Source organism: Telopea speciosissima, chromosome 4 (assembly GCF_018873765.1).
Source record: "Telopea speciosissima isolate NSW1024214 ecotype Mountain lineage chromosome 4, Tspe_v1, whole genome shotgun sequence".
In the NCBI taxonomy this organism is placed as follows: Eukaryota; Viridiplantae; Streptophyta; class Magnoliopsida; order Proteales; family Proteaceae; genus Telopea; species Telopea speciosissima.
This window is the reverse complement of record NC_057919.1, coordinates 59061843-59081096: the sequence shown is the minus strand read 5'-3', so window position 1 is coordinate 59081096 and position 19254 is coordinate 59061843. Positions and strand designations below refer to the sequence as shown.

At 40.7% G+C, this 19254-nt stretch overlaps 1 protein-coding gene across 1 annotated transcript; it reads left to right on the top strand.

The window, feature by feature from the left end:
- The first annotated feature begins 15442 nt into the window (after positions 1 to 15442).
- Positions 15443 to 15898, top strand: LOC122659467 (zinc finger A20 and AN1 domain-containing stress-associated protein 7-like). The gene has a single exon (XM_043854574.1). The coding sequence runs from the start codon at positions 15443 to 15445 to the stop codon at positions 15896 to 15898; it is 456 nt and encodes a 151-aa protein (XP_043710509.1).
- Positions 15899 to 19254: the final 3356 nt, after the last annotated feature.

Genomic DNA, 19254 nt, shown 5'->3' with positions numbered 1-19254 from the left:
TATTTAAAAAAGAGTTAACAGCCACTTAACTGCAGAGACCTAACGGAGTCGACAAAATTGAAATTAAGTCATAAAGTAGGGGGTGTCTGTGACATTTTGACCAAGTTGGGTAAGTCCGTGATATATTGAATACTTAGAGGGGGCGTCCGTGAAATTTTCCCCCTTTTTTTTTTTTTTTTTGATGAGAATGGGTTTCCATTTCCAAATCCGAATATGAATATGAATTAATCTCTCTCTCTCTCTACTTTATATACACGTATTACGTAACAGTCCCCTCCCCAAACAGAAAACTAACAACCAGATCAACAAGAGAGAGAAAGAAGAAGAAGAAGATGGGATCTGAAGGTAGAATAAACGCAGAGATGGGATGGAAAGCACCTGAAAGCCCTTCTTGCTGTGCAAACGGTTGTGGTTTCTTTGGCAGACCAGTAACCCTTAACCTCTGCTCCAAGTGTTATAGGGACTTCTCTCTCCAACAAGCCAAACGCTGCTCTCCAATACAAACTTCAAAAACAGTGCAGCTGCAGCAGAAACACCCACAACAACTATCACTTCTCCCCTCATCGTTTTTGGGAAGTCCCGTTGAGATTTCTAATCCCACAGTCCTTGCCTGTGCCATTATTGAATCATCTCCGGTGTTGGTAGTGAAGAATAATAAGTGTCTGAGTTGCAGTAAGAAAGTAGGGTTGCTAGGGTTCAACTGCAGGTGTGGAGGTAGTTTGTGCTCAAAGCACAGGTACCCTGGAAGTAGTTGTGGGTCAAGAAGCTATTGCTAAGGCTAATCCTTTGGTCAAGTCTGAAAAGATTGAGAGGTTATGAGTATCTACCAAGAGATCCTCTCTCTCTCCATATTTTCTCCACTTACCATGCATGTGCATGCTATCTTAAGCAATATCACATGTGGCAAATCCTTGGATATGAAGACTTACCTTTCACAGACTTACCATTCACAGTGTTATCATATGTGGCATTTCCTTGGGTACCAAGACTTACCTTTCAAAGTATTATCACATGTGATAATACCCCTTGTAGTATCCAGTTTCCATATCTTGTATTATTCTCTAAGATCCTAGGAGATCACAATGTAATCCTGTATATATACTCTACTATTATGGTAGAGATAATTAAGGTGAATGAATATACAATCCATTCTCAACATGGTATTTAGAGCCAAATGCTCAAACGAACCCTCTCCCTACAACTAAAATCTTCTTTTTTCTCTCATCTTTGTTCTCCCCTCCCACATTTTGGCCTCCATGGATAATCAAGGTAGCTCCATTGCGGGTGTCACTGGCCCCTCCCCATCTCCTATTGTGCCCGCTACAATTGGTTCAGGTGCTCACCATTTTCTTTCAATCAAGCTCAACTCCACGAATTATATCTATTGGAAGACGCAGGTTGTCCCCTATTTGATTGAACAACGCCTCTATGACTATGTCACCAGCGACAAACCATGCCTTGATGACCCTGAGAAAGCCGCAGATTGGCGCATTCAAGATGTTGCCATTATGAGTCTTCTTATTACCTCCCTGGACAAAGATGCTCTACCACTTGTTGTGGGCCGAGTGAGCAGCAAAGAGATCTGGGATGCCCTCACGGCAGCTTTCAGTAATCCAAACACTCCACATCTCCTTGTTCTCAATTTTGCTCTTCAAAATTTGGTACACAAACATGATGAAACCGTTTCTCAGTTCCTTCATCGGGCAAAGGAACTCTCTGATGAACTAGCAGCTACAGGCAAACCACTTCCTGCAGAGGACTTTAATATTCACATTTTCAGATCCTTACACGAGGAGTACCAATCTGTCATTCCTACCATGATGTATTGTTAGCCGCCTCTCACTTACTCTGAACTACATGAGCTCCTCATGAGTCATGAGTCTTTGCTCACCTCGAGACGTGCTACTATTGACCCCTTTACTGTGGCCTATGCTAATCTCACACAGCAAGGCCGTGGCTTTGGCTCTTCTTCCTCTGGCCATGGCGCCCCTAGAGGCCGGGGTCGTGGACGTGGCTTTGGTCATTTTAATGCTTATGCACACAGCCCTTGCACAGTTTGTGGCCGCACCAACCATCAGGCATCTATGTGCTATTATCGCCAGCAAGCTCCCATCACCAATCAAAAACCACCCCTCCTCCCTACCCCATCGCCATCTTCTTACCCTCAACCAACGCACCAGCCCACGGCCTACTACACCCACCACCGTTATCCTTCCACTCATAACTCTCAACCGGCCATTCCTCACACCCACACCCCAACCGTCCCTTCCCAACAACCCTACGTCCCGACCCAATGGATCCCTGATATAGGTGCCACTCACCATTCCACCCCTGATCTGCAATCTTTCACTACCTATGATCCATGCGCAGGTACCAATCAACTTCAAGTAGGTAATGGTAATGGTCTACCCATTGTAAACATAGGTTCAGTCTCCCTTCCCTCATCTAATCGTTCTTTTTTATTATCCGATGTTCTTCATGTTCCTTCTCTCACTAACTCTTTAATTTCTGTTCAAAAATTTTATCATGATAATCGTGTCTTTTTTGAGTTTCATGCTTCTTTTTTTCTTGTGAAGGATCTGTTCACCAAGGCGATCCTCTTTTCCGGACCCAGTAAGGTTGGCTCATACACCTTTTCCACTGCTCCTCCTCCTTCTGCAAACTTGACGTCTGCTTCCTCCTATGATCGTTGGCACCATCGTTTGGGACACCCACATGATCGTGCTCTTCATCTTATGGTTCCGAATCAGCGTCTCCCTCGGACTCCTCATCTTTGCTCCGCTTGTCAAATGGGTAAGGCCCATCGTTTATCTTTGTCTGAAACTGTTTCTCGTAGATATTTTCCTTTAGATTTAATTTTCATTGATGTATGGGGACCTCATCCAACTGCCTCTTCTGAAGGCAATCGCTACTTTTTTATTTTTGTTGATGACTTTAGCAAGCATATTTGGTTCTATCCCTTAAAATTAAAATCTGATGTTTTTCCCTGTTTTCTTAAGTTCAAGACCTTGGTAGAAAAATGTCTCCAGTTCGATCCTGGGCAGCATCAAAACGAATCCTTATTTAATCATTATGGTGCAAATTTTTCCAGGCGAAATATTTCCAAAATGAACACGCAGCTTTGGTAGGGGAAAGAGTGAGCGGATCAGCAATCTGGAGGAGGGCATTGCGGTTCAAGGAGTGGTTGTTATCAAAATCGCAATGGCTCATTGGAAAAGGGGAGGTTCTATTTTGGTTGGACAACTGGTCAGGAAAGGGTGCTATAATGGATTTTGTTGATGGGGCGCTAAACCTGGATTTGGAAACCAGTGTAAAAGATGTCCTTAGCCTGGATGGAGCATGGAACATGGAGATTTTGAAACTGGAACATGAGCCCTCAATAAAGTATGGGGAGGGGGGGATTTCATCGAATTGTAGTCTTTACTTTGGTTTGAGATTGAGTGTGTAGCCTCTTTAGTTTACTTTTCTAAAAGACTTTGAGAGCATCCAAAATACCATGCACTTTCAAGTAATAAAAATTTTGCACTGAGGAGAGAATTGGAATATACCGATCAAAGGGATTTTAAATTCTTTGAAAGTACACTGTCTACTGAGAGAGCCGATTTTGTTATTCATCCTGTTTACACGAGTTTTGGTTAGGTGCTAAGGTTGAACCATGCTACACTTGCATGATATATATAGTTGATTGCCAAGAAAAAATAATTTTATTTGCTCTGTGATCCAGTCTTGGCTTGTAGCCTATTTGGTTTGAGTAAGTAAGCCCGAGGGATGTTTTACACCTAATTCCTTAAAGCCGTCTGGTTTGAGAGTAATTGGCTTAAAGCTCGCTACAAGAGCCACCTAGAAAGCTTAAGAGTTCAAGGCATTGCACGGATTGAATTAGAATAAAAGAAACAAAAAAATTAAAAAAAAAGTTTGAACTCATACTGCATCAATGTCTAAAGCCACAATGTGGCAATCAAATGATATATGTACTGAGAATCTATTCCAACACTACTTAGTAACTTGGGTGTTTGGTGTAAGCCCTGCGTGTCATTCAAGCCAATTGTAGTGGAGGGACATTTGAGTTCAATACTTCAAAAAATATGGCAAGTAAAATCAAAGTGAAATTGAAATTGTGCATGTGTTTAAAGGTTCTACCAAGGTTCCGAGCTGAAATCTTTTGTAGCCTAGATGACCTACTCGATCTAATCTCAAGGAAAAATAGTGTGACTCACCCTACCCCAAACCTCCCTAAGTTAGATGTATGACAGTTCTCCAACTCAGAGTGGGATAATAAAGTTCAAGTGTGGGGAAATATCTAGAAAATCTCAAAGTAAATAATTTTGGAGCGGCCGCATTCTTTATCTTGGCCAAAGTATTGATTTACAATTGAATTTTGTGTGCATATTCATTGTTACATGAGTTTTGGTTAGGTGCTAAGGTTGAACCATGATACACTTGTACGATATAATTGATTGCCAAAAAAAATAAAATTTATTTGCTCTTTGATCCAGTCTTGGCTTGTAGCCTATTTGGTTTGAGTAAGTAAGGCCGAGGGGTGTTTGACACTTAATTCCTTAAAGCCGTCTGGTTTGAGATTAATTGGCCTAAAGCTTGCTACAAGAGTCACCTAGAAAGCTTAAGAGGTCAAGACATTGCACGGATTGGAGTAGAATAAAATAAAAAAAAAGTTTGAACTCATACTGCATCAATGTCTAAAGCCACAATGTGGCAATCAAATGATATATGCACTGAGAATCTATTCCAACACTACTTAGTAACTTGGGTGTCTGGTGCAAGCCCTGCATGTCATTCAAGCCAATTGTAGTGGAGGGACATTTGAGTTCAATACTTGGAAAAATATGGCAAGTAAAATCAAAGTGAAATTGAAATTGTGCATGTGTTTAAAGGTTCTACCAAGGTTCCGAGCTGAAATCTTTTGTAGCCTAGATGACCTACTCGATCTAATCTCAAGGAAAAACAGTGTGACTAACCCTACCCCAAACCTCCCTAAGTTAGATTTATGACAGTTCTCCAACTCAGAGTGGGATAATAAAGTTCAAGTGTGGGGGAATATCTAGAAAATCTCAAAGTAAATAATTTTGGAGTGGCCACATTCTTTATCTTGGCCATAGTATTGATTTACAATTAATTTTGTGTGCATATTCATTGTTACATGAGTTTTGGTTAGGTGCTAAGGTTGAACCATGATACACTTGTACGATATAATTGATTGCCAAAAAAAATAAAATTTATTTGCTCTTTGATCCAGTCTTGGCTTGTAGCCTATATGGTTTGAGTAAGTAAGCCCGAGGGGTGTTTGACACCTAATTCCTTAAAGCCGTCTGGTTTGAGGGTAATTGGCCTAAAGCTTGCTACAAGAGTCACCTAGAAAGCTTAAGAGGTCAAGACATTGCACGGATTGGAGTAGAATAAAAAAAAAAAAAAGGTTTGAACTCATACTGCATCAATCTCTAAAGCCACAATGTGGCAATCAAATGATATATGCACTGAGAATCTATTCCAACACTACTTAGTAACTTGGGTGTCTGGTGCAAGCCCTGCATGTCATTCAAGCCAATTGTAGTGGAGGGACATTTGAGTTCAATACTTGAAAAAATATGGCAAGTAAAATCAAAGTGAAATTGAAATTGTGCATGTGTTTAAAGGTTCTACCAAGGTTCCGAGCTGAAATCTTTTGTAGCCTAGATGACCTACTCGATCTAATCTCAAGGAAAAACAGCGACTCACCCTACCCCAAACCTCCCTAAGTTAGATGTATGACAGTTCTCCAACTCACAGTGGAATAATAAAGTTCAAGTGTGAGGAAATATCTCGAAATTCTCAAAGTAAATAATTTTGGAGCAGCTGTATTCTTTATCTTGGCCATAGTATTGATTTACAATTGAATTTTGTATGCATATTCACTGTTACGTGAGTTTTGGTTAGGTGCTAAGGTTGAACCATGATACACTTGTGTGATATAATTGATTGCCAAAAAAAATAAAATTTATTTGCTCTTTGATCCAGTCTTAGCTTGTAGCCTATTTGGTTTGAGTAAGTAAGGCCGAGGGGTGTTTTACACCTAATTCCTTAAAGCCGTCTGGTTTGAGAGTAATTGGCCTAAAGCTCGCTACAAGAGCCACCTAAAAAGCTTAAGAGGTGAAGACATTGCACGGATTGGAGTAGAATAAAATAAAAAAAAAGGTTTGAACTCATACTGCATCAATGTCTAAAGCCACAATGTGGCAATCAAATGATATATGCACTGAGAATCTATTCCAACACTACTTAGTAACTTGGGTGTCTGGTGCAAGCCCTGCATGTCATTCAAGCCACTTGTAGTGGAGGGACATTTGAGTTCAATACTTGGAAAAATATGGCAAGTAAAATCAAAGTGAAATTGAAATTGTGCATGTGTTTAAAGGTTCTACCACGGTTCCAGAGTGCAGGAGCTTTTTTCATGGAGGAGGAGGAAGGCAAGGACGGTTCTTTTGCGAAAGGCATGGCTGCCTTTAGCAATTTTGATTCCATACCAGCTATGGAGGGAGCAGAATAGAAGGAGGTTTGAGAATAGGGCTGGTTCACACAAGATGGTTATTAAGCAAGTGCTAGTGTCTTTGGCGGACTTTGCTGCTATTACTCCTATAAATGTGAGGTCGGTATCTAAATTGGTGCTCTCAAGAGCACTGCACGTGAAGGTAGTGCCGAACTCGTTGCAAAGGATAATTGAGCTAGGTTGGTCCCCCCCCCCGGTCCAGGAGGGTGTCAAGTTAAATATAGATGGCTGTGCTCTTGGGAATCCAGGGCGTACAGGTGCGGGAGGCATCCTCCCTGATCATAGGGGTAACCCCATGAGTTGCTTTGCAAGCTATGCAGGTGTGGGATCAAATTTCTATGCAGAATTCAAAGCTTTCTTTGTAGGAATCCACCATGCTATGTCCTTGCAGGTGGTAAACCTATGGGTGGAATGCGACTCACTTGCAGTGGTGAGGTGCATAACCGAACAACATATTCCATGGATTTTTCAGCAAAGATGGTGGTACTACAAGGGGTACCTAGATAGCAGCGCTTGGAGGATTACACACTGCTTCAGGGAGATAAACACTGTGGCGGACAGGCTTGCAAATCATGTAGCTTCATCTTCAACCAGCAATGTGTGGGACAAGCCCCCAAATTTTATAATAAGGGAAATTGAGTGGGATACTCTAAAGAAACCGAGATACAGAATCTTGTAAATTTTCTTCTTGGTTGGGTGCTGTCCGCTAAGGGCTATGCCATAAGTGGATCAGCTACCTGAAGACTCTGTAATACGTTTGGTTGGTTTGGATATATAATACACCTCATCTGCTGATGCTTAGCGAAAAAAAACAACAAAATAAAGAATTAGGCAAAATATATAGAAAAAAATGGGGTGGGTAAATTTTAAATGTAATGGATAAATTTAAGTTATCCGGAGGATAGAAGAACTATCATAATATTCTCTTTTTTTTTATTTTTAATTAGGTGGATGTATGAATTTTTTTTTTTTTTTGTGGCTAAAAGGTCATGTATATTAAGAAGAAAAAATAACGTACAAAAGCAGCTGGTCGAGCTGGTAACCAACAAAAATCGAGTAGAAGCAAACCCCACCTACGACAAAGCCATCAGAGGAGAAAGCAACTAAATGAACCAAACAAAATAAAGAAACAAAACTAGAACAGATTAAGACAATCTGAATCTAGGCCTTCTCTGAGCATCCACCCTCAGCTCCTCCTCCACATGACCAGGCCATGAAAGAATTGGAGTTGAGACTTCAAACTAAGAGGCTGACTTTGCAAGGAAATAAAGCATTGTTTAACATTCCTTAATATACTATGTCGTATTGTAATATGATACAAGGGATTCTCTTATTGAAACCCTACAAGGTGTCGAATAATTTGTAACTTTACTTTTTTCGCTCTTTTAGCTAGTATAAAACTCCATTTGGGAGGCTAGCTGCATTTGGCTACGTGCCTAGAATATGCAGATTAAGGTAGGATTAGTGGGGTGTTCGTTGGAAAAGAAACTTGAGTTTTCCTATAGTTGTTTGGTTGCTCGAGAAACTATATCTAATGTTGCAACAAATAACTTTATTATTGTATTTGGTTCTCTAGAAAATGACAAAAAAAAAAAAAGAAAAGATAAAAATTTAGAAAGGGGAAGGTTGGTAGGAGGTAACAACCTTCATCATCTTCGCTCCTAAAATTTATATTTTTTTAATAGGACCCAGTTTTTATGCATGGCCGTGTACGTATAAGGTTGTGCCTTTCATCGTTGCATGGTGGCAGACAAAAATATAATAACTTATTTCCCTCTCTCCCCATCCAATAGATGAAGTCTAGATCAAGTACATAAATCGGCCATGCATAAAACCTTTTGCATTTTTAATATGAAATCTAGAGGAAAAAAGAAAAGAGAAAAGAGAAAATAATACAAAGGAATATATACGAAAAATCTGTGGGTGAATATTTTCTACTTCTAGAAACATATAAAAGAAAAAAGAAAAAAAATATAAGATTATATATAAGAAAATTTTGAGGATGAATATTTTCTACTTCTAGAAACAAATGAACGAAAAATTAATCTTCCATCTTCCATTTCTTTACAAAAATAGTTTAATATTCCATCAAAATACTCATTTTTCTGGTTTTCTACATGGAAATATTGTACTGTTCAAGAGAACCAAACCCATCTTTAGGGCTTGAAACCATCAAGCTACATGACAGTGTAATTCAATTAATAGCATGTAATAATGCATAGCTTCATCAAAATGTAGAGTAAATAAAATAAAAAAAAAGAGGAGGGTTTCTAACAATGGCTTAGTAAGAAGGAATCTGCATACTATAACAATGAGGGGTTGGAAAATGGTATCATTCATATGGTGCCTACGTAGAACTCATATAATCAAAATAAGAGAGTAAATGTCAATGTAGACCTAGGGATGTAAACGGATTGGATTCGGCTCAGATAGTGCTATATCCGCATCTGCATCCGGTTAGCTTTTGGACAGATTCGGATAGTGCTAAACGAATACGTATCGGATATTTTATCCGTTTACATGTAATTATAGCTTTTCGGATAGCTATAGCCTATCCGTATCCGCATCCATTTAGCTTTCGGACGGATTCGGATAGTGCTAAACAGATACGGACACGGATTAGGAAACGGATTTTGGCTATTCATTTACACCCCTATGTAGACCCCACTATTTATTATGTGAGAAGAGTATAAAAAAATATATATATATCTATATAAAGGAGGCACATGCTTTTTTTTTCCGCTAAAGGGTCATTGCATTAAGGAAATAGAAAGAAAAAAGGAAAACAAACCAAGGAAAAGGGCGTAGCCCCTTACAACGAAGAAAACAGCTATAAAGAAACCAACCAGGCAGAGGCGAACACTCTACCCGGCCCTACAAAAATCTGTAGCTTGGCAAACCCATAGCATCACGGCCTAGAAGCTCATTAATATGGCTAGGGAAGGTATGGCTATTTAGGGATGTGCCCATTTTTGCCGCTTGCTTAGCCAAGTAGTCCGCAATATGGTTCGCTTCTCTGAAACAATGCGTAATTTTTCATTTGCAGGAGTCAAGGTACAGATTAATCACCTGCAACCTTTGGAGAGCAAACCAGGGAATATTAGATTTCTGAATAGAGAGAACAAAAGCCGCCGAATCCGATTCGATCCAAATTTCTCTGAACCTACTCTCCCTAGCAACAAAGAGCCCCTCCATCAGAGCTTCAATTTCAGCTTCGAAGCTATTGGAAATGCCCAGGTATTTTCCATACGAGAACACCACTTGGGCCTGGTGGTTGCGAAACACGTCCCCCGCCCCTGCCCTGCCAGGGTTGCCCAAGGAACTGCCATCAATGTTGAGCTTGACCCAGTTTGGATCCGGCTTACACAAAAACACTTCCAAGATCCCCCTACTTGTGTCTTTAGAAGAAACCAAACCAATGTTGAGCTTGACCCAGTTTTGTATTTTCTTCTTTCTATTTTTATCTTTTTCTTAGGATTCAAGGCATTGTAAAAGAGGAAGGAGAAGAGAATATTCTCTTTTCTTAGGGAATATTTCTCCTACACTTCCCTCTTCTCCTCTCTTCCTCCTATAAATACCCCTACCCTCTCCTTTGTAATATTGTTCATTCACTTAGTGAAATTTCTTCTCTTCTTCTCCTTCTAATTTGTGATTTTTGGCTTTTCTAAGTTCTAGTTTGCTTTTATGATTTTTAATTAATGGTTATAATAGGTTTAGTTTATGCTTTAATTTCCATTTAAGTCTTCAATTGGGTTGTAATTTCTTAATTCTAGTTTAGGTTTTAAGCCTTCTAGTCTAAGTTCTTAAGTTGATGACAAGACTTGAAGATTTAGAAGAGGAGGTCATGGTAAGTTTATGCAAGTATTCAAGCTTTTCAATTACATTTATGCAAGCACATCTAGGTTTTACTATCTAAACTCTCAATCTCATTCTCCATCTCCTCTATCTCTCTCTATCTTCTTCTTCTTCTCCCTCTATTTCTTTTATTTTAATTTTATATGGTTGTGGTTTGTGGATGCATTTTTATTCCCTTATTTCTTTTTATGTGGTTAGTATGTGTGGCTGCATTTTTATTCCTTTCAATTCACTTTAGTTTGATAGGTTAGATGCTTATGTGTTAGGACGCCGATTTAATCCCTTAATTTTGTTCGATGCTTATGAGTTAGGATGCATTGATTTTCGTTAGTTTAATTAGTTTAATTTAACACATTAATTTGGTTCACTTTGCATTACATTTAAGTTAGTTAAATAGAGTGGCGTATATCTCCTCGTGTTCGACCCGTAGCTAAGATTGACCCGTACGCTTGCGCTAATTTTTTAACAAAAACAACCACCAAGGCACAATGCCACCAAGGTCCGCAGACCACTAAGGCACAATGCCACCAAGGTCCGTAGACCACCAAGGCGCAATGCCACCAAGGTCCGTAGACCACCAAGACGCAATGCCACCAAGGTCCGCAGACCACCGAGGCGCAATGCCACTAAGGTCCATGGACCACCAGCGTCCACAGACCACCAAAGTTTGAGAACTATCAAGTCTCAAGGCCACCAAGGTTGAACGACTACCAAGGCCTATTGGCCACATACGAGGGATGAGGAACAACAACACCCAGAAGGGAGACTACTTACTTGGGCGGTACTTCCCCAACTTCAAGCCGCCAACCCCGAAGAATGGAAAGCGAACTGCAACGACCAACAAGTGAACCCATAAGGTACCCATAAAAAAAAAAAAGGGCCACGGCCAAGGGCTGTAGGCTACAAGCCATGGACATGGGCGAGGTTTGAGGTTCGAGGTCCGAGGTCCGAGGTCGAAGTTCGCGAGGGATTGAGGTCAAGGTTCGAGTAAAGATGTGTCTATGGCCAAAGACCAATTCGACTCAGTACAAAAAAAAAAAAAAAATGCCACGGCCAAGGGCCGTAGGCGACAGGCTATGGGCATGGTCTAAGGATGAGGTTTGAGGTCCGAGGTCAAAGTTAGCGAGAAGTCGAGGTTAAGGTTCGAGTAAAGATGTGTCTATGGCCAAAGACCAAGGGAGAGCAAGTATTTTATATACCAGAGAAGACAGGCATGGACCAACGGAGATGGGCGCAGAATCGACTCGAACGAGCGTCACCAGGCATAGATCGAATTGAATGAGCGTTGTCGGATGTGGATCGAGCCTAGCAGCCTACGGGCGCGAATTAAATGAGCTTCGGGCCATCGATCGATGGGCGTCGCCCAGGCACGAATCGAATGAGCATCGTCAAACGCGGATTGGATCGAATGGGCATCAAAAGGCGCGGATAGGATCGAATGGGTGTCAAAGGGCGCGGATCAGGATCGAATGGGCATCACCAGGCGTCGATCGAAGGGGCATCAATGGGCGCGGATAGAACGAGGGCGCCATCAATGGGCTTTGACTCTTAAGAGAGAAGAAAAAATAAATCCATCAAGGGCCACGGTCTATGGGCGTCAACCCCTTAGGCAAGGAGAGCAAAGGAAAAAAACAAAAAAAAAAAGAAGCAGTCAAGGGTCCAAGCCCAAAGGGCCATGGGCGCGGACTCGTGAGTGAGAGCAAAGGATGAGTGGAGAGAAAGGAGAGACGACACAGAGTGAAAAAAAAAATTCATGAATGGGCGCCATCCATCAATGGACGCCGCCCAAAAGCAAAGGAGAAGAGAGAGAGAGAAGAGAGAGAAGACGGAGAGTTCAAAAAAAAAAAAAAATTATGAATGGCCACCATCCATCAATGGACGCTGCCCAAAAGCAAAGGAGAAGAGAGAGAGAGAGAGAAGAGAGAGAAGAGAGAGAAGAAGGAGAGTTAAAAAAAAATAAAATAAAAAAATTTTATGAATGGGCGGATGGATGCCGCCCAAAAGCAAAGGATAAGAGAGAGAAGAGAGAAAAAGTAGGAGAGAGAAAAGAAGAAAAAGAAGAAACGAGAGAAGAAAGAAAAGGGTTTTTGGCCATGCCCAAGAGCCGCGGTCGAGCGGTGGCAACGGGCACGGACGGGCACGGACGACCTACAAGCGTGGATCGGGACAGGAGCGGATCGAAACAGGCACGAATCGAGACGGGCGTGGATCAAGACAGACACGGATCAAACAGGCTCGGATCGAGATGGGCATGGATCGAACAGAAGCAGATCGGACAGGCACAGATAGTCAAGCGGCGCCAACGGGTGCGGACGAGCACAAACAAGCCGAGGTATGAGCAAAGAACATGAGACCAAGGTATGGGCGACACGGGCACAAGGAGGCGACAAGCTCATGACCGGGACCGCGGACGTGATCAAGATCAAGAGTAAGCAAGCCACTAGGAAGGTGAAGGGCTAATAGCCAAGAAAGGAAGAAACCAGAAGAGAGCAAGGGAGACAAAGTTTCAAAACAAAAATAAAAAAGATACTCTCTTGAGCACTCCGTTCCAAGAGAGTGGAGGGCAAATGTTAAACCCAAAATCACCCTGACCAACCAGGGACTGCCACGTGTCCTAACCCAGGAAGGAGGGCCAGCTCAGGACCAGAAGCAAACAGGTGAACCAAGGAGAGATTCGACCCAGACCGGACCCGGGCGGGACCAAGGACCCCAGGCGCAGACCCCAGACCCCAGGCACGGACCATAGGCCTTGGACGCGGACTGAAGATCCCAGGCGCAAACTGCAAGCCCTGGGCGTGGACCATGCACGGATCCCCTCGGGCGCAGTCATCCTTGGGCGCAGTCTCCCTCGAACACGGCGGCGTCCACCACCATCAGCAAGACGACTCACATAACAAAGGATTCTAGGCTACTGCCTATCAGTCACGTAGTCTGAGCGGACTCATATACCGGGAACCTCATCTACCGTGTCGATAAGACTATCGATCAAGGATACCAAGTCTATCATAACACTACGTCTCACAGGAAGACAACCAATCAAGGATGAGCCCTGCTACTCAGGGACTCTATCAACTACGAAGACTACCCACCATCAACCAGGACTCTCCACACCGCCAAACCCCACTATAAAAGGGAAGGTACTCTACCCATCTAAGGCATCTTGAATACTATTATTTATCTGTTTGCTCAGGAGATCTAACTTTGGCATCGGAGGGTCCTAGGCCGGAACCACACCGGTTCTCCTTTGTCACCCTCAGGTCCTTTTGCAGGTTACGGCACTCGAAGGACTGCCTGACGATTTCTTGACGCAACAGACAGCGTACAGTTCAGTTTATCAGCACTGTCGATCAGCTGGCTGATACATTGACCAAGGCCCTGCCAATGACACAGTTCCAATTTATGCGCGACAAGCTAAAGGTCCGCTCCACAGGCCCTTCATCTTGAGGGGTTGTATTGACCGATATAGAGATTTCCTCACAATGGAAATCTCTTATTTGGTATTTCCATTAGATCTCCCATTAAGGCATGTGCTATCCATTAGGTCTCACATTCCTTATTAAAATCTGTCTCTCTAAGCCATGTGTTATCACATGCGATATCATTCTCGATCTTCAACTATTGTATTTAGATATTCTCCTATTGGAGATCAATCTCAATGAAGAAATAATATCCTCCAACATTGAGCAATATTGTAATCAATGGCTAATTCATTAGCGCTACTCTTAACCGTGGTTATGAGAATGAGAGAATCAAAGGCAAGGGTACTGCTCAATAGCGTCCAAAAAGCCAAGCAATTAGGTGTCACAACCGTACGTGACCGGCCATTTGAACTCATGGTAGCGAGGTGGTGATTTTTCTTCAACAAGAACTGGACCAGCAGCCTTGGGATACTTCTACTTTTTTTGTTGGGCTTTAACACTATGAGTAGTTTTTTTCACTTTGTAAATATTCTTAAGAAAGACAGGTGTTTTGTCTCGGAAACCCATCACTTGGCTGTGCGAGTTCGGAAGGAAAAACTATCAAAACATGTGGTTAATGATATATTATTTGAAGTTTCGTTTAGTAATTAATTTTTGGGTCAGTGTTCTTTGTGGGGAAGTGTGGTCTCTGTGTGCGCATAGGAACCAATGAGAGTGCACATTGGCATCATGGAGGCAGAATTTCTGCCTTTCATTGGGATGCGGCTATCATTTCACCTCCTGTCAAGGTGTGATATAAAATAGAACTTCTACAAAAAAAAAAAGAGATAAAATAGAACATTATAGATTGGTCAGGTATAAAATTAGGGCCTGATTTAATCATATGACCCATATTATATTTTCCTACGGCCCAGATTTGTCAAAAATTTATAATCGTAATCATCTTTTTTATTTTTTAAATTTTGATATTTAGCCAAAATTATGCATTAAATAAGAGAGAATACATAAAATTTTTAGCCCTACCTAATCTGCTTCTAGAACTCCTTTCTTTCCTTTCTTCTATTTGCAAACTCTGCACCTATCCATTCCAATTCCCAACACCTTTAAAGAAAAAAATTAATTACTTTATCTGACCAAAATACCCCTGCATATACTATTATTGTTATGTTTCATCAATTTTTAGGACAGCTTTAATGGTAGTATTGTCAAGGGGCCCTATTGTCAATATATAATCAAAATCAAAGTAACAAATCCGAGTATGAATATGAATTAATCTCTCTTTCTCTACTTTATATAAACGTATTACTTAACACTCCCCTCTAATAGGAATACAGTTGTTAGTTAGTTTGTTCATTTTTCTGTTTCTGACATCATAGTCCACATGGTCCCCTCATGTCCACGTGTAGGCACAATATGTAAGTTTAAGCAATTTGCTGTTTCTATATAAATGAAAGCAGTTTTGTCTTCTCATGGTCTGTGTGAGAAACATTCCCAAAATCTCTGTATCGTCTCATTTTGCTCTGTATCTTCTCATCCCTTGATACCCTCCCCAAACAGAAAACTAACAACGAGATCAACAAGAGTGAGAAAGAAGAAGATGGGTTCTGAAGGGAGAAAAAACGAAGAGATGGGAGGGAAAGCACCTGAAAACCCTTCTCGCTGTGCAAACGGATGTGGTTTCTTTGGCAAACCAGCAACCCTTAACCTCTGCTCCAAGTGTTATAGGGACTTCTCTCTCCAAGAAGCCAAACGCTGCTCTCCAATAAAAACGTCAAAAACCGTGCAACTATCACTCCTCCCCTCAACGTCTTCTGGAAGTCCTGTTGAGATTTCTAATCCCACAGTCCTTGCCGGTGCCATTAATGAATCATCTACGGTGGTGATGATGAAGAATAATAAGTGTATGAGTTGCAGTAAGAAAGTAGGGTTGCTAGGGTTCAACTGTAGGTGTGGAAGTACTTTCTGCTCAAAGCACAGGTACCCTGAGATGCATGTCTGTTTCTTCAACTACAAGGTTGTGGGTCAAGAAGCTATTGCTAAGGCTAATCCATTGGTCAAGTCTGAAAAGATTGAGAGGCTATGAGTTCCATTTGATGATTATATCAGGTAAGTCCCCTCATCTCGACCCTCATTTTTATTTCTGCATGCTGCATAATTTAAGTATGGGAAGGGGGGATTCATCGAATTGTAGTCTTTATTTTGGTTCGAGATCGAGTGTGTAGCCTCTTTAGTTTATTTTTCTGAAAGACTTTGAGAGCATCCAAAATACCATGCACTTTCAAGTAATAAAAATTTCGCACTGAGGAGGGAATTGGAATATAGCGATCAAAGGGATTTTAAATTCTTTGAAAGTACACTGTCTACTGAGAGAGCCGATTTTGTTAGTCATCTTGTATACACGAGTTTTGGTTAGGTGCTAAGGTTGAACCATGATACACTTGCATGACATATATAGTTGATTGCCAAGAAAAAAAAAATGTATTTGCTCTTTGATCCAGTCTTGGCTTGTAGCCTATTTGGTTTGAGTAAGTAAGCCCGATGGGTGTTTTACACCTAATTCCTTAAAGCCGTCTAGTTTGAGAGTAATTGGCCTAAACCTCGCTACAAGAGCCACCTAGAAAGCTTAAGAGGTCAAGACATTGTACGGATTAGAGTAGAATAAAAGAAAGAAAAAAATAAAAAAAAAGTTTGAACTCATACTGCATCAATGTCTCAGGCCACAACGTGGCAATCAAATGATATATGCACTGAGAATCTATTCCAACACTACTTAGTAACTTGGGTGTCTGGTGCAAGCCCTGCATGTCATTCAAGCCAATTGTAGTGGAGGGACATTTGAGTTCAATACTTGAAAAAATATGGCAAGTAAAATCAAAGTGAAATTGAAATTGTGCATGTATTTAAAGGTTCTACCAAGGTTCCGAGCTGAAATCTTTTGTACCCTAGATGACCTACTCAATCTAATCTTAAGGAAAAACAGTGTGACTCACCCTACCCCAAACCTCCCTAAGTTAGATGTATGACAGTTCTCCTACTCAGAGTGGGATAATAAAGTTCAAGTGTGAGGGAATATCTAGAAAATCTCAAAGTAAATTATTTTGGAGCGGCTGCATTCTTTATCTTGGCCATTGTATTGATTTACAATAAAATTTTATTTGCTCTTTCATCCAGTCTTGGCTTGTAGCCTATTTGGTTTGAGTAAGTAAGCCTGAGGGGTGTTTTACACCTAGTTCCTTAAAGCCGTCTGGTTTGAGAGTAATTGGCCTAAAGCTCGCTACAAAAACCACCTAGAAAGCTTAAGAGGTCAAGACATTGCACGGATTGGAGTAGAATAAAATTAAAAAAAAATAAAAAAAAAGTTTGAACTCATACTGCATCAATGTCTAAAGCCACAATGTGGCAATCAAATGATATATGCACTGAGAATCTATTCCAACACTACTTAGTAACTTGGGTGTCTGGTGCAAGCCCTGCATGTCATTCAAGCCAATTGTAGTGGAGGGACATTTTGAGTTCAATACTTGGAAAAATATGGCAAGTAAAATCAAAGTGAAATAAAAAAAAAAAAAAAATTTATTTGCTCTTTGATCCAGTCTTGGCTTGTAGCCTATTTGGTTTGAGTAAGTAAGCCCGAGAGGTGTTTTACACCTAATTCCTTAAAGCCGTATGGTTTGAGAGTAATTGGTCTAAAGCTCGCTACAAGAGCCACCTAGAAAGCTTAAGAGGTCAAGACATTGCACGGATTGGAGTAGAATAAAATAAGAAAAAAAGTTTGAACTCATATTGCATCAATGTCTAAAGCCACAATGTGGCAATCAAATGATATATGCACTGAGAATCTATTCCAACACTTCTTAGTAACTTGGGTGTCTAGTGCAAGCCCTGCATGTCATTCAAGCCAATTGTAGTGGAGGGACATTTGAGTTCAATACGTGAAAAAATCTGGCAAGTAAAATCAAAGTGAAATTGAAATTGTGTATGTGTTTAATGGTTCTACCAAGGTTCGGAGCTGAGACCAGGGATTCTAGGCTTTTTTTTTTTTTTGGAGGTTGACCAAGTGCCACCTGTCGGTCAAAACGACCGACCCCGGACGTACCCACCCTTGTGGGGAACCGGGTAAACAAAAGCCGCGATTAGAATAAAGGGAGTTCGCTGGGATTGTATTTAATTTACCTTTCCAGAGGTGTTGGTTCGAGTCCAACTCGGGGCATGGCCTTGGTCATATAGACATCTCGACGATCTTGCTCGGACCATATTTTATACCTCATTTTAACGTATTATTTACTGTCATTTTATTCCAAGAACAGTGCTACTCGGGTATTTTTTGTCATTTTTCAGGTTTAGGGGCATTTTGGTCAAAGTGGAGAATACATGTTTAATTGGACCGCCAAACGCCAAATAATAAACCAACTTCGATTAGCATCAATTACTCTTTTAAAATCAAAACAAAGTAGACTTGTTAATAATGGAGAGGAAGGAAGATGGGAAGGATAGAAGAATAACTAAAAAAAAAACTTGTAAATTCCTTGTACATGCAAAGCTGATTTCCATCTTCTTCACTTGGCAAGGTTGAGGAATTAGTCCTACTTTTAGTTCTCTGCCTTCTTCAACAGCTCTGCATCTTCCTTCTTCTATTTGATTTTAACAATGGAACAGTTATTTCCCATCTTTTCTTTTTAAGAAAATGTTACTTTTCTTGCTTGCATCCACATGTGCATTTTTCAATATTTTTGTTGAGCTTCTGCAAGAGAGGGAGAAAAGTTAAGATATATTATTGAATAATTCACTCTCAAGGTGCCAATAATAATAACCAAATGATTGAGTCTCCAGATGTTTAAGGATTTATCCAATAATCCTTGTAATAGTGGAAGTTCTAACGATACAACAACAAAATAAAGAACTAGGCAAAATATAAAGAAAAAAATGGGGTGGGTAAATTTTAAATGTAATGGATAAATTTAAGTTATCTGGAGGACAGAAGAACTATCATAATATTCTCTTTTTTTTTTCTTTCTTTCTTTTTTTTAATTGGGTAGGTGTGTGGAAATTTGTTTTTTTTTTTTGCCAAAAGGTTATGTATATTAAGAAGAAAAAACAAAGTACAAAAGGAGCTGGTCGAGCTGGTAATCAACAAAAATCGAGTAGAAGCATACCCCACCTATGACAAAGCCATCAGAGGGGAAAGCAACTAAATGAACCAACCAAAATAAAGAAACAAAACTAGAACAGATTAAGACAATCTGAATCTAGGCCTTCTCTGAGCATCCACCCTCAGCTCCTCCTCCACATGATCAGGCCATGAAAGAATCGGAGTTGAGACTTCAAACTGAGCAGCTGACTTTGCAAGGAAATAAAGCATTGTTTAACATTCCTTAATATACTATGTCATATTGTAATATGATACAAGGGATTCTCTTATTGAAACCCTACAAGGGGTCA

Coding starts and splice junctions, on each gene's coding strand:
- LOC122659467 (XM_043854574.1), top strand. CDS start 15,443: ATGGGAGGGAAAGCACCTGAAAACCCTTCTCGCTGTGCAAACGGATGT.